Source organism: Lithobates pipiens, unplaced genomic scaffold, assembly GCF_037356315.1.
Source record: "Lithobates pipiens isolate NorthernLeopardFrog02 unplaced genomic scaffold, aLitPip1_a1.2 Scaffold_22, whole genome shotgun sequence".
NCBI classification, from domain to species: domain Eukaryota; kingdom Metazoa; phylum Chordata; class Amphibia; order Anura; family Ranidae; genus Lithobates; species Lithobates pipiens.
In genome coordinates, this window is record NW_027507784.1 from 193856202 (window position 1) to 193873180 (window position 16979).

The 16979-nt window shown below is 45.0% G+C and overlaps 1 protein-coding gene across 1 annotated transcript in view; it reads left to right on the top strand.

The window, feature by feature from the left end:
* Positions 1 to 883: 883 nt before the first annotated feature.
* Positions 884 to 16979, top strand: part of LOC143924453 (forkhead box protein K1-like) — a 117017-nt gene continuing 100921 nt past the window's right edge. The window contains exon 1 of the mRNA XM_077448778.1: positions 884 to 1337. Within this exon, the coding sequence (XP_077304904.1) occupies positions 970 to 1337 (368 nt within the window). The 5' untranslated portion in view covers positions 884 to 969. The remainder of the gene's footprint in view (positions 1338 to 16979) is intronic.

Here is a 16979-nt window from a genome sequence, read left to right on the forward strand (position 1 = left end):
GTATCGGTGTCACTGGTCCCCAAAAAAGTGTCAGTTAAGTGTCTGATTTGTCTGCCACAATGTTGAAGTCCTGATAAAATGTGATTATCCTCGCCTTTACAATAAATAAAAATATCCCATTTGTAGACACTATAACATTTGTGCAAACCAATCAATATACGGTTATTGGGATTTATTTTTACCAAATATATGTAGCTGAACACATATTCGCCTAAATTGATGAAGAAATTTGATTTTGTAAAAAAAAAAATTTCAAAATTGTTGGCCTTTTTCTATTTATAGCGCAAAAAATAAAAACTGCAGAGGTGACCAAATACCACCAAAAGAAAGCTCTATTTGTGGGAATAAAAGGATATAAATTTTATTTGCGTACAACGTCGCACGACCACGCAATTGTCAGTTAAAGTAACACAGTGCCCCATCGCAAAAAATGGCCTGGTCAGGAAGGAGGGTAAAACCTTCTGGGGCTGAAGTGGCTAATATAGCAAGAACCTCTTGAACTTTCCAACCCGCAAGCTGTCAAAGCCAACAGCCAATCATAGATGGCAAAGGCATTCCCTGCCCATTCCATATGTGTGGCTACAGGTGGAGAATGCCCCTCCTTCCTATGATTAGCTGATGGCTTTGACAGGACATAGGTGGGTTTGGGCTCCTCCCTATTGCTCTCACTTCCTGTTGTGGCTATGGGACAGGAAATGAAAGGAAATCTGCCCAATGGGGACAAAGCTTTTTAAAAAAAATAATAATAATAATAATAAACAAAACAAAAAAAAAACACAACAAAACTTGCCAGGGGTTGTAGGCCTCCCGATGTTGATTGTGCAGAGTGTCCCCCATGCTGTGTGTCCTGTACCTGAGCTCAGATCACACCCCTCCTCTCGGCCAGTCCGTCTCCCTCCGCTCCGCCCGAGTACCCGCCTGCTCTTACTCACTTTCCACAACCAAAACAATCCCACAGAGGAAGCCGCCATGGAGGCGACAGAGGACTCGGGGGTGATCGCCCTCCTGGCTCTACGATCAGCTCCCTGCAGCCCCGTCCATGGCCGGCGGTCTGTCCCTAACCTAGGGGCCCCTCCGAGCGACGGACCCGTGCTAGCCCGCCTGGAGGGCCGAGACTTCGAGTTCTTCATGAGGAACCCTTCGGTCATCATCGGACGGGACTCCAGCCAGGGCTCGGTGGACGTCAATATGGGCCGCTCCAGCTTCATCTCCCGCCGACATCTCCAGCTGAACTTTGTGGAGCCCAACTTCTACCTGAGGTGCCTGGGCAAGAACGGGGTGTTCGTGGACGGGGCCTTCCAGAGGAGGGGGGCGCCCCCGCTACAGCTCTCAAGGCAGTGAGTAGGGGGGCTGCAATGTGTGTGTCCGGGGGGGGATCCTTGTGTGTCCTGGGGGGTCAGCACCCCACATTTCTCCTCTACGCCTCACAACTTCTCAGACAACTCCTACAGTTATTGGCCTTCCTTCCCTCACAGCAACGTGTGCAGCTCAGAGGACGAGTGCTGCCTGCACCCTGCATGGAGTGCTTCCGCCCTGTGCACATGGAGGCTCCTCACCATACACCTCACTCATTGTACATGGAGGCTCCTCACCATACACCTCACTCATTGTACATGGAGGCTCCTCACCATACACCTCCTCACTCATTGTACATGGAGGCTCCTCACCATACACCTCCTCACTCATTGTACATGGAGGCTCCTCACCGTACACATACAGCTCCTCACTCATTGTACATGGAGGCTCCTCACCGTACACATACAGCTCCTCACTCATTGTACATGGAGGCTCCTCACCGTACACATACAGCTCCTCACTCATTGTACATGGAGGCTCCTCACCGTACACATACAGCTCTTCACTCATTGTACATGGAGGCTCCTCACCGTACACATACAGCTCTTCACTCATTGTACACGGAGGCTCCTCACCGTACACATACACCTCCTCACCATACAGCTCCTCACTCATTGTACACGGAGGCTCCTCACCATACAGCTCCTCACTCATTGTACACGGAGGCTCCTCACCATACAGCTCCTCACTCATTGTACACGGAGGCTCCTCACCATACAGCTCCTCACTCATTGTACACGGAGGCTCCTCACCATACACGTACAGCTCCTCACTCATTGTACACGTACAGCTCCTCACCATACACGTACAGCTCCTCACCATACACGTACAGCTCCTCACCATACACGTACACCTCCTCACCATACACGTACACCTCCTCACCCATTGTACACGTACACCTCCTCACCCATTGTACACGTACACCTCCTCACCCATTGTACACGTACACCTCCTCACTCATTGTACACGTACACCTCCTCACTCATTGTACACGTACACCTCCTCACTCATTGTACACGTACACCTCTTCACTCATTGTACACGTACACCTCTTCACTCATTGTACACGTACACCTCTTCACTCATTGTACACGTACACCTCTTCACTCATTGTACACGTACACCTCTTCACTCATTGTACACGTACACCTCTTCACTCATTGTACACGTACACCTCTTCACTCATTGTACACGTACACCTCTTCACTCATTGTACACGTACACCTCTTCACTCATTGTACACGTACACCTCTTCACTCATTGTACACGTACACCTCTTCACTCATTGTACACGTACACCTCTTCACTCATTGTACACGTACACCTCTTCACTCATTGTACACGTACACCTCTTCACTCATTGTACACGTACACCTCTTCACTCATTGTACACGTACACCTCTTCACTCATTGTACACGTACACCTCCTCACCATACACATACAGCTCCTCACTCATTCTACATGGAGGCTCCTCACCATACATGTACACCTCCTCACCATACACGTACACCCCCTCACTCATTGTACACGGAGGCTCCTCACCATACACGTACACCCCCTCACTCATTGTACACGGAGGCTCCTCACCATACACGTACACCCCCTCACTCATTGTACACGGAGGCTCCTCACCATACACGTACACCCCCTCACTCATTGTACACGGAGGCTCCTCACCATACACGTACACCCCCTCACTCATTGTACACGGAGGCTCCTCACCATACACGTACACCTCCTCACTCATTGTACACGGAGGCTCCTCACCATACACGTACACCTCCTCACTCATTGTACACGGAGGCTCCTCACCATACACGTACACCTCCTCACTCATTGTACACGGAGGCTCCTCACCATACACGTACACCTCCTCACTCATTGTACACGGAGGCTCCTCACCATACACGTACACCTCCTCACTCATTGTACACGGAGGCTCCTCACCATACACGTACACCTCCTCACTCATTGTACACGGAGGCTCCTCACTCATTGTACACGGAGGCTCTTCACCATACACGTACACCTCCTCACTCATTGTACATGGCGCCCGGTGCACACGGAGGCTCCTCACTCATTGTACATGGCGGCCGGTGCACACGGAGGCTCCTAGCTACTCCTTGTACATGGAGGCCGGTGCACACGGAGGCTCCTCATTATACACGCAGAGGCTCCTCACTTGTTATTGTACATGGAGGCTCCTCACCACTCCTACATAGAGGCCTGTGTACATGGAGGCTTCTACATAGAGGCCTGTGTACATGGGGGCTCCTCACCCCTCCTTCTACATAAAGGCCTGCGTACATGGAGCCACTTCACCACTCCTACATAGAGGCCTGCGTACATGGAGCCTCTTCACCACTCCTTCTACATAGAGGCCTGTGTACATGGAGCCTCGTCACCACTCCTACATAGAGGCCTGTGTACATGGAGCCTCGTCACCACTCCTTCTACATAGAGGCCTGTGTACATGGAGCCTCGTCACCACTCCTTCTACATAGAGGCCTGTGTACATGGAGCCTCGTCACCACTCCTTCTACATAGAGGCCTGTGTACATGGAGGTAGTGGTCTGTGTACACGGAGGCTCCTCACCACTCCTCCTACGTAGAGGCCTGTGTACATGGAGGCTCCTTCTACATGGAGGCCTGTGTACACGGAGGCTCCTCACCACTCCTCCTACGTAGAGGCCTGTGTACAGTGGAGCCTCTTTGCTACTCCTACATGGAGGCCCCTTACTACCCCTTCTACGTAGAGGCCTGTGTACATGGAGGCTCCTCACCACTCCTTCTACATAGAGGCTCCTCACCATTCCTACAAAGAGGCCTATGTACATGGAGGCTCCTCACTACCCCTTCTACATAGAGGCCTGTGTACAGTGGAGCCTCTTTGCTACTCCTTCTACATGGCAGGGTGTACAGGGTGAATATGATTTAAATCATCATTTTAAAGAGAACCTGTCATCTCTGTCCTGCAGCGGCTCCTCCTCTGACCTGCTGTTGACTCGCCGACAGTCCTATTCACTTTAATGGGACGGCTGGTGACACATCAGTGACATAACAAGGTGAGGGATGTGGTGGCAGCAGGTGAGTGATGCCTGCTAACAGGCACTGCAATGATGAATCAGAAATGACAGGTGCTCTTTAAATGAAGACTTATTCTTGCTGGTAGTTAGTCTTCAATATTTGCAAATAAAATGAAGGTTTCCTATTTAGAATGAGCTGTCAGGTTAGTAAAACGGCGATATCAGAACCGATTCAATCATACAGTTTTTAGTGTACATAGATTTGCAAAACAATGGGATAAAGGAATATTCCTGAACTTTGTTTTATCTCATGGTTACTGTGAAATTGAGTGACTGCATCAATGCAGTGCATGTTATCTCTGCTTGCAGAGCTTGGATTCATTGAATGAGTTTACCAAAAAAATGTAAATATTGCAGAATATACAGCCTTATGCCATATAACCAAGCTCCATTTCATGCTGAATAATTATTACTGTAAATAGAAAACTATATTTAGATGTATTTTAACAAAATGCTTTTAGAGTAAAAATCCATTTGATCTAAAACACTTGGAAAAAAAAAATTCAGTTTGTTTTTTGTTATTTTTTTTTAAAACTCATTTGATTTATATCCACCCTGCCTGTGTATAGTGGAGGCTCCTCGCAACTCCTCCTACATAGAGGCCTGTGTATAGTGGAGGCTCCACGCTACTCCTTCTACGTAAAGGCCTGTGTATAGTGGAGGCTCCTCATCATACATGTAGAGCTCCTCACTACACATTGTACATAGAGGCCTGTGCGCACGGAGGCTCCTCACTACTCCTACATAGAGCCCTGTGTACAGCGGAGGCTCCTCACTACTCCTACATAGAGCCCTGTGTACAGCGGAGGCTCCTCACTACTCCTACATAGAGGCCTGTGTACAGCGGAGGTTCCTCACTACTCCTTCTAAATAGAGGCCTGTGTACAGCGGAGGCTGCTCACTACACCATCTACATAGAGGCCTGTGTACAGCGGAGGCTGCTCACTACACCATCTACATAGAGGCCTGTGTACAGCGGAGGCTGCTCACTACACCATCTACATAGAGGCCTGTGTACAGGGGAGGCTCCTCACTACACCATCTACATAGAGGCCTGTGTACAGGGGAGGCTCCTCACTACACCATCTACATAGAGGCCTGTGCCATTCTTGTGGCTGTCAGAGACTTGCTATGCCTCCATGGGACTTGTAGTTCTGCAACAGCTGGAGGTCTGCTAATTGCATATCCCTGACCTAGAGGCCTGTGTACAGTGGAGGCTCCTCACTACTCCTTCTACATAGAGGCCTGTGTACAGTGGAGGCTGCTCACTACACCTTCTACATAGAGGCCTGTGTACAGTGGAGGCTGCTTACTACACTTTCTACATAGAGGCCTGTGTACAGTGGAGGCTCCTCGCTACTCCTTCTTCATAGAGACCTGTGTACAGTGGAGGCTCCTCGCTACTCCTTCTACATAGAGACCTGTGTACAGTGGAGGCTCCTCGCTACTCCTTCTACATAGAGGCCTGTGTACAGTGGAGGCTCCTCGCTACTCCCTTCTACATAGAGGCCCGTGTACAGTGGAGGCTCCTCGCTACACCTTCTACATTGAGGCCTGTGTACAGTGGAGGCTCCTCGCTACTCCTTCTACATAGAGGCTCGTGTATAGTGGAGGCTCCTCACTACACATTGTACATAGAGGCCTGTGTACAGTGGAGGTTCCTCACTACTCCTACCTAGAGCAGAGATTTGGAATTATCGGCCCTCCAGCTGTTGCAAAACTACAAGTCCCATGATGCCTCTGCCTCTGAGTGCCATTCTTGTTGCTTTCAGTCTTGCTATGCCTCCATGGGACTTGTAGTTCTGCAACAGCTGGAGGTCTGCTAATTGCATATCCCTGACCTAGAGGCCTGTGTACAGTGGAGGCTCCCCACTACTCCTTGTACATAGAGGCCTGTGTACAGTGGAGGCTCCTCACTACCCCACATATCCTCTTACAGGGCCCTGAGTTGACATGCTCCAGGTGTCTGACTGTTGAGGCCTGAGCTGGCCGTGTCCTGGCACATTTCTTGTTGATACAACAGAACAGCCAATATTTGCTCATTCTGCAAACACTCCGGGATGGTTTTCACTAGTGGCAGCCCTTGCTGTCTTTCTAGGAAGCGATCCACGGTGGATTTCTTTTCAGAGGGCAGTGGACCGACGTCTGGGACACAATATGTCACCACCTCCCCGCATGTTTTTACCCTGAAAAGCCAGCTCCACAATCACATGAGCTGCACGGGGGATGTAAAGCAGCCTCATAAGAGTGAATGGGTTGCATTTGGTGGAGTTACCATCTGCTGTATGCAACAGAGGGGTGAATGTGTACTACCCACTCTGGCTACTGTGTTGGGTTAAAAGATAAGTTCACCTTTTTATAGAAAAACATGTAAAAAAAAAGTGCTTTTTTTTTTTTTTTTTTTTTTTTTATAAACTCTGCAGCCTGTAAATCATTGCACCCATGATCACGGGTGCAACGTAGGGATCCTGCAGACCCTCAGCACACTGTCTTGCCCATGTTTGCAATATGGGCAGGCAATTGAATGGCAGAAGGAATCGATGAACTAGAATAGTGCTCCCCAGTTCTCATAATTCATTGATAACTACAAGCCATAGGCCACGGAGGCCAATGGTAGATGCAGACAGAGCTCTGCATGTCCACCATGTGTTTTTTCCCATTAAACATAATCTTTTATTGCGCAAGAAAAAATATAAAAGATATACATCAATAACGCTCTCGAGACAAACGTCCAGAATCATATACAGGATTGCATTAGGTGTTTTACCATGACCTCCCCTATGTTATAGGTGTTAACGCAAGTTATCCTTTATCGTACCATTGATATGCAATTATTCCGTATTGATAGCCAACATCGTTCACAGATTGAGTCAGCTATGCCAGCATAACCGCTGTTACTTCCCACCATACATATTTAGTGTGGAGGTATGTAGGCCCACACGTCTAGTTACGTCCATTTTCCAATCATAAACATGTTTCAGGCACTTTAATCCATCTGTCCCATATTTTTTTGTGCTCTGAAGGGCACCCTCAGTGAGAGTATGTAAGTTTCTTGTAGGGCAAGGTAGTATTAACTTCCGCTATCCAGTGTGTAAGCTCTGGAGGGTTAGGTCTCATCCAGATTTTAGCTATATGAAGAGCATTTCATGTAGAAATATCTTAGTAAATTTATTAATCATTGGGTCAGGGAAGATTCCCAGGAGCCATGTTTTGGTTTGAAGTGTTATAGGGGAGCCCATTGTCATGTAGGAAACATACCACCTGGATTTGAGGGCATTGCCATAGTAGGTGGAAGAAAGTGCCCACAGCTTTGTTGCACATTGGGCACATAGTGGGCTCACTGCGCTTGTATCTGGATATTCTGAGCGGGGTGAGATAAGATCTATGAATCATAAAAATTTGGGTTAAACGATCGGACAGTTTGGGGGAGACTAGTTTGCATGTGTCTAGGGCGTCACTCCATTTTCCAAAGTGCCCACCTCCCCCTCCCATCTAGACTTCAAGGCATATGCTGACGTGGTTCCCTGTGGGAGCGTCGGCATTGTGTAAAATTGAGAGATTTGTTTTGTTGGGGCGTTTTATTGCTTCCATTGGGGGTTGCTTGCTGGGGTGAGGTCATCTAATGGGAACTGTGTGTGAAAAGTGTGACAGAGCTGTATACAGTATACCTGAAAAACATTTGGTTCATTAATGTAAACTCAGATTTTAATTTGTCAAAGGCCTTCAACTTGGCATTATCAGTAATGTGGGACATATAAAATAGTACACCATGTTTTTAAATTCTTCAGTGGGTGTGGGGAGAATAACATTTGGGTGGAACGTGTAACCTGTTTCAAAAGTGAACCTAGCCTTTAAGAAGGGAAGCCAGGGGGCAGTAAAACAGAGGCTCAGTTGCCTACTATTACCCCCCCCCCCCCCCCCCCCAGACTGCGTGCGTGAACTGGCCCCTAGAGCTTGTTTACGCAAGCGGCACTCTCTCCTGCCACTCTGAAAAGGAATCTGCAGTGAATCCTTTGTGTACAGCCCTCTCTGGCTGCTATGTTGGGTAAGGCCCCTTTCAGATGAGCGGAATCTGTCAAGCGGATCTGCCTGCTCAGGGGGGGGTGGGGGGTGGGGGTGGGGGGTGTGGTAGAGATCTATCTGCTGATCCCCTGCTGAGCAGGCGAATGACAGGTCCATGTCGCAGGTTCGCTATGCAGAGTGGACACAGCCTACTGTCCTCTATTCGATGTTTGGATGGAAACTGCTTGTTAATTTCCATCCGACTGTCACCTGATCCGATCCGCTGGACGAATGGCATCTGTTTTTAGTAGATTGGATGCTGACGGGTGTCAGCTGACATCCTCTGCCCCATAGAATACAATGGATGGTCCAATCGGGTCTGCCTGAAAAACAGACAGACGGACCCAATTGAAAAGGGGCCTTAAAGTGGGGTACCCCCTAAAAAAAAAAAAAAAAAAAAAAAAAAAAAAAATTTTTTAAGTCAGTAGCTACAAATACTGCAGCTGCTGACTTTTAATAATCGGACACTTACCTATCCCAGGGTCCAGCGATGCGGGGGAACGAAGCCCCCCCTTGTTCCCCACTCCGCTCGATGCGCCGTCATGCGTACTGTGGGAACCCGGCTGTGGTTTTTTTTTTGTTCGTGGTTATAGCACGGCCTTTTTACTTGAATAGCTTGCAACTGACAGCAGTACTCCCTGCCAACATGACATACTGTTGAGTTTTTGCTGCAAAACAAATTGATGCCACAGCAGTAGTACTTTACCCTCCAGCCAACAGTTGCACAGAATAGGTGGACAGGTGAGGGACGGTAAAAATGCAGATCAGCCGCCTGTTTTTACTGCCTCTAGCTGCTCATGTGAACAAGGCTTTACAATTGCCATGTTGCAGCTTTGATTTTTTTTTTTTCCCTTCCTTTTGTGTTTTATCGAATGGTAGATGGGGTTTCCTCGTAGGTTACATAAGAATTAAAGCTGGTGTGGCAGCACGCAGGTAAAGTCACCTGGTTGTATCCAGGATGGGAAATATGTGTGCCCTAGATTCAGGCTTTATGCAGACTTTTACAATTAGAGGGGAAGAGTTAATGAGCCCGGCTGAAGTAAGTGGGCTCATTAAGACCTCTACAAAAAACCCCAGCATGCTTAGGGAGATGCTCCATCCTGGAACCAGTTTTGTGTTGTATAGACTGGGGAGTGTGATATCTGTTCTGTGCGGTGAGTTAACGCCTGTGTGGCAACCCTCTACAACAGAGACAGGTGCAGCACAAGGCTGCACTCAGTTGTTAGACAGGGAATCTAAGTGTGTAGTTAGAGGTCAAGCTGACCAGGATTTATTTTCATGTTTTATTTTTGTTTGGCTGTTATATGTATCACTGCATGTAGCATAAATAAACCGCATCTTTTGTTTTTTGCACCTACAACGCTGTCTGCTGTGCCTGATTTTGTGTTGTGAACCCATCCAGGGGGTCACACACACCCGCTGCCGAGCTAACCCCTCACACTGGTCATACACTGCTTTAAATTTTTGCAGATTTCTGCTGGCACCATCCAACAAATTTGATTGCACAGTTGACATTTGTTAAAAAAGCCTGTCCAGAGAAGAGTACCTGCAGCCGATCAGGAATCTAAACATGTATGGGCAGCTTAACCACTTCAATACCGAACACTTTCACCCCTTCCTGCCCAGGCCAATTTTTCGCTCTCAGTGCTGTCACACTTGGAATGACAATTCTGTGGTCATGCAACTCAGTACTCAAATTATATTTTTATATATATATATATATAATATATATATATTTTTTTTTCCACACAAAAAGAGCTTTCTTTTGGTGGTATTTAATCACCACTGAGGTTTTTATTTTTTGCTAAACAAACAAAAAAGTAATTATCTTTTTAAAAAATTTAGTAAAAAAGTCATTTATTTTTTCACTCATATGCATTATAGGCACTAAAGTGTAAACAATGTACTCGCTGTGACTCATACGGAGACAGCGTGTGAGGAAAGTAATGCTGATGTATCATCAGATTTGGTGACCCGTCAGAATTTGTAACAGAAGTGAAGTTCCTTCGCTGCCATCTAGCTACACCCCGCACTCTTCCATAGTAAGGATATACTGAGAAGGGGACAGTAGATATCTTGTTACACCCACCGGAGTTTTGCGCTTTACACTTATTTTTAACCATAAAGTGAGTTTATATAGTGAAAGAGTACTTAGAATTCCGTCTGACTGGTTAGATGTTGAATTCTAAAAGCAGCTGCAAGCCTGCTCATCTCATATTTATAAAACTATTTTTCAGATTTGGTTCGTTAGTTTACTTTTTTATATATATATATATATTTTTTTTTTTCTGTAATATTGGAAGGATAAATTATATAACTTACCATAGAAGCCATCATGTAATGTGTTAATAATTTGGATTTATGGAAATGTATGCAAAATGATCCTAACTAGTATGAAATATTAATTTATTAATTCTTAGTATTTCTATCCATGTGTGTATGTATGTATGTATGTATGTGTGTGTGTGTGTGTATGTGTATATATGTGTATATATATATATATATATATATATATATATATAGGCCCAAACTAGGGAATCACTTTGCATTTGCAGTAATTAATAGGTTAAAAGTTTGCAGCTGTGTTTCAACTCGATAGTAATTATTTTTTACTGCAATCGTTAGATGGCAGCAAAACTGGCCAGCACATTTTAAGGCTGAATACAGCCTGAGTTCCCCTAAGCTTGAGGAAGGAGCGCGCCTGTTTGTTTTCACGCAGTGTGCATGCTCCGAAACGTCGTCGCTATTTGCAGTGACGTCACCACGCTCGATGCCTGCGTTTCACTGTGGACTTGAGCCAAGCCTCAAACTCGGTGTACGCCGTCAGACAGGGAAGTTCTGCGGGTCGGGACCCTCCATCTGATGGGAAAAACATCTACAGGCTCTCCAATGCGTGCTGACGCTGCTGAGGAAATGCTGGAAATTCTCTATACTATATATAAGAGGATGTATGCACCTGTGTGTTTTCAAATAAATGCAACTGTTTTTAATCTGGTGGCGCCTTTCTTGTCTCTCTCTTTGCAGATAGAATTCTAGATACTGTATTTCACTATATAAACTCACTTTACTGTTAAAAAATATGTGTAAAATGCAAAACTCCATTGGGTGTAACAAGATGTCCACTTTGCCCTTCTCAGTGTATCCTTTACTATGGAGGAGTGCGGGGTGTAGCAAGACGGCGACGGAACGTCACTTCCGTTACACATTCTGAAGGAACTGCGATAACCATCAAGTCTGTTTTACATGTAACCAGTTGTGATTGGAGACAGCTAATCGCATGGTAAAGGACCCCTGTGATTGGCCCTTTACTGCGATCTGTGATCAGCTGTGTCCTAAGCAGATCATTTAGGGCCTGTTTGCACCATTTGTGTTGGGAATCTGCAAACAATCTTTACCAGTGCAGTCCTAATGCAGAGACAAGACAATCTGCCTTGTTTGATATGAAGTCAGTACTCAACTGTGTTGCAGTTATGTGCACTGAAAAAAGTACAGCTAGTAGTATTTTTTTTTTCTTTGTTTTTTTTTTCTCTAGCGACGGTTGTTTTGAAAGAAAACACTGCAGTGAATAGAACCAAACGAATATCACTTGTGACCTCTCAAAGTTGTGACAAAAAACGAAAGGTAAACATTGAGATACGCTGGAAGTTGCACAACAGCACTGTCTGTCCCAGCGTACACCCATAGCAAAGCTGCTGGTGTGAAAAAGTGCTTATATTTGATGTTGTTTAATAAATAATAATATGCTCCAGTTACACAAAAACAGCTTTTTATTTCAAGCTGTATTTAGGAAAAAAGCTATTTTTGGAAATGTTTCTATGTAAAAACTGATGACCTGATATTGCATAGTAGGTGAGGTTGAAAAGATACAAGTCTGTCAAGTCGAACCTATGTGTGTGTGATTATGTCAGCATTACATTGTATATCCCTGTATGTTGTGGTCGTTAAGGTGTCTAATAGTTTTTTGAAACTATCGATGCTCCCCGCTGAGACCACCACTTGTGAAAGGGAATTCCATATCCTCGCCGCTCTTACAGTACAGAACCTTCTACATAGTTTATTGTTAAACCTCTTTTCTTCTAATTTTAACCACTTCAGCCCCAGAAGATTTTACCCCCTTCCTGACCAGAGCATTTTTTGCAATTCAACACTGCGTTGCTTTAACTGACAATTTGTTTTTTTTCCCCCACAAATAGAGATTTCTTTTGGTGGTATTTGTTCACCTCTGAAGTTTTTATTTTTAGCTCTATAAACAAAAAAATAACGACAATTTTAGAGGGGAAAAAAAGCAATATTTAATTTTTGCTGTAATAAATAATCCCCCCAAAAAATATATATAAAAAATGTCTTTCTTTGTTCAGGCCGATATGTATTCTTCTACATATTTTTGGTAAATAAAAAAAAATCATAATAGGTGCATATTTGGTTTTTAGCGTCTAAAAAAATAGGGGATCGTTTTATGGCATTTTTATTATAATTTTTTTTATTAGTAATGGCGGTGATCTGCGATTTTTTTTTTTTTTTTTTTTTTTTTTTTTTTTTTATTGGAACTGCGACATTGGTGGACAGATTGGAACCTTTTGACATTATTTTGGGACCATTGACATTTATACAGTAATCAGAGCTAAAAATGGCTACTGATTACAATATAAATGTCACTGGCAGGAAATGGGTTAAACACTAGGGGGTGATCAAGGGGTTAAATGTGTTCCCTCAGCGTGTTCTAACTGTAGGAGGGATGGGCTACCTAGGATATGACAGAGATCACTGCGAACAGTAGATCCCTGTCATGTCACTAGGCAGAACAGGGAAATGCCTTTCTCCGTTCTGCCTCTCCTCATTGCGATCACGGCCACCATCAGACCTGGGCACGTGCCCGCTAGCCCGAGGTTACAAAGGGACGTACGGGTGGTACATCCTTTTGCGCACCCGTGCCATTCTGCCGACGTACATCGGCATGCGGTGGTCGGGAAGCAGTTAATGAGTTTTCACTAGTCTTGTTAAACTATCTTCCGCAAAAAAGTTTTATCCCTATTGTGGGGTAACCAGTACGGTATTTATAAATTTAAATCATATCCCCTCTCAAGCTTCTTTTCTCCAGAGAGGTTGCGAACACTCAACTTATTCTTTCTTCATAACTGATATCCTCCAGACTCTTTATTAGTTTTGTTGCCCTTCTCTGTACTCGCGCCATTTCCAGTACATCCTTCCTGAGAACTGGTGCCCAGAACTGGACAGTATACTCCAGGTGCGGCAGGACCAGAGTCTTGTAGAGTAGGAGAATTATCCCTTTATCCGTTTTTAATGCATGCCAATATTCTGTTTGCTTTGTTAGCAGCAACTAGGCTCAGCAATGGAATGCATTGCCAATCGACTACTAGGACTCCCAGGTCCTTTTCCATCCTAGAGTCCCCCAGAGGTTCCCCCCAGTGAGTAGATTGCATTTATATTTTTGCCACCCAAATGCGTTATTTAAATTTTTTCTGCATTACACCTCATTTAGTTGCCCACCCCATTTTATAAAATTTAGCAGAAAAGTTAGCTTTTTCACTGATATGCATGATTGGCACTGATGGGGCTGCACTGATGATTAGTTCCCTGATTATTAGTGTAAACTATTTACTCGCTGTTACTTGACAGACTTGCAGGTTATCAGCTCTCCTTTCCTCATACGGAGACATATGGTGTTGCAGATGGTGCTTTGTTGGGTAAAACTATTCATTTCGTTCTTACCAGACATTACTTTAAGCGCTGGACTTCCAGCACTGAAGCTGATAGTGCCCGCTCTCATACAGCGAATGATAGAGGGATGTTTGATTTCCTCCCCTTTTCTCCCCTGCACCTCTTGTATTCCTTTCACGGGATAAGTCAGTCTGTGAATGGATGAGGACAGAGCATATTATTCATCCACCTCTTCTATCCCCCTGTCCTTTAACAGAATGTCTTGTATCCTGTGAAAAGAATACAAGATGGACAAGGGGGAGCGGAAGGTTGAGAGTGGCAGTTTAGTGGTGAAAGTTTGTTGCTTTCGGTAGTGTCTGGGATGAGTTCAACTAATAGTTTTAACAATTTACCGTTCACACATGGGACAGCCATCAATACCTGTGACATTTCCCAGAAGATTGCTGGCAGGGAGGGGCTGCCTAGGGCGAGGGGAGGAGTTGCCTAAGTGGCTGAGAAGAGGAAGGAGAAAGTGGGACAGGAAGTCCCACTGAAAAGCAGGTACCCACTCTCCTCCCAAAATAATGACATGCCAAATGCGGCATGTAAGGGGGCAAAGAGTGCTTGGGTTGAACTCCCGCTTTTAAGGACCAGCCACCGTCGTTAGACTTAGGTACTTTGAAGCACAATACTAATGTTAGCTAGCTAGCTGCCATACCCTGTATTTTTTAAAACAGCTGGCTGTCCTCTTTCAGATAAAAGTGGTTTCCGCAGCGTATTCGCCGTAAGCTGGCTTTTATCGGGGGCTGGAGAGGGTCATCTCTGGCGCTTATCGGAGCGGTTGGTAGCGGTGGAGGGAATCGCATCTGCTCCCCTCACAGCCTGGATGCTGAGTGAGGGAAAGATGGCCCACCGCTCGGCTACATAGCATTGGAAGATGGAAGCATTTGCATTTTAGTGTAAATATGAGATCTGAGGTTTTTTTTATGCCAGATCTCACATTTTTAAGGGGTTCTGTCATGCGCTTTTTAATTTAATTTTATTACAAGTGATGTTTACATTAGATTTGAATCAGATCAAGTGCTATGTGCACTGGGTCTACTTTGGAGGAATCAACAAGACACTTAAACTTCTGGCCATACTACTTTAACCACTTGCATACAAGACTGTATATAGCCCTTCATTATCAGGCCATTTTCAAGTGCTATGATAGTTTGACAATTACTCAGTCATGCAACACTGTACCCTTATGAATTGTCTATACTTTTATGAGACAGTGCTTTCTTTTGTTGATATTTAATAAGCATTCATTTATTTATTTTTTGGGTTTAAAAAAAAATAAAAATCCCTAAAAAAAATTAGGGAACAAAGGTTTTATAACAGAAAGTAAGAAAAACCAATCAAATACAAATATATAGACCGCTTGAATACACCTGAAATTACCCCTTTTTAGAAAGTAGACACTTCAAGGTGATCTAAATATTTGCCACAATTTTTTGAAAATAGGCAAAAAACATGATGGTATTCAGGGGTTAAAAATGGTAGAGTTTGATAATGTGGCACTATATACTAACAGGATGGAGAGGAGTATAGGAAAGGAGACTGGGTGCAAGAGTTAAACGATCCCACAATAACCTTTATTGGAACCCCAAACCTTGTATCTGCTACCTGCTTAGGGTAACACTGTTCATAAAGTTTTCATGTCTGTTGTAAGAGGAAGGGTGAGGGCTCTTGCATGTAAATGGGAGTACTGTTTACATTTGTGACACCTTGATTGGCTAATATTGTGATCACAAGAGACAATCACTGCTATTGGCTTTAATGCATTTTGCCTTTATACCATATAAAAACACTCCAGAATACCACGCCCACCCTACTGCTGTTTTTTAAATGTACAACAGTAGGCAATTGATTAATCCCTGCACATCCATGTAACACATATAAGAGGTGTCCAGAAAATGGGCTTGGGTGCCACATATGTTTTCCTCTGTGCTGAAAGCGTGTTCCCAGCAATGAGAATTGGCTGTCAGTGACAGCTTGGGGTCTTGCACTAACAATTGAGATTACGCCTATGATTGGCTATCACAGTGATCATTCACTCTCTAGCAGGGTCGGTAACCCCTGCAACCCCTGACATGGCACACTGCAACATTTATGATGGCATAGCCTGAAACATTCACTGCTCACTCATCCACTCCATGGTTGTGGCTACCTACAGGGTATTTCTTTCTCACCTCAGCCTCTGTTTCCACCCACCTTCAATTGGCTTGCCTGCTGCCAACTTTGATGGTGTGTTGAACGCGGTCAGATCAATTGGGTGTTGCACCCCCCCCCCCCCCCATGGATGTTTTGCCCAGTCAGTAAGCTCCCTCTACCATCCCTGGACTGCATTCAACCACACCGCAAAGCTGCTTGTGCACCCAGATGGGATTGGATGCACCATCACACTTCAGATCTCCCCGTTCTGCCTAGCAACAAATGACACTTATCTCTGCTCCCTGTGATTGGAGCAGAGATCAGTGTTCCCTAACACACAGCCCAGCCCCCCACAGTTAGTAACACGCACCTAGGACACACTTAACCCCCACACTGCCACCCACTGCTTAACCCTTCACTGCCATTTACACAGGAATCGGTGCATTTGTATAGCACTGATTGCTGTATAAATGACAATGGTCCCAAAAATGTGTCAAAAATGTCCAATGTGTCCGCCATAATGTCACAATAAAAACCGATACTGAAAATGAAAAATACACTAGGCTGAAAACAGAAACCTATACAAGCCCGACGCGTTTCAACAACGTATGTCTTCAACG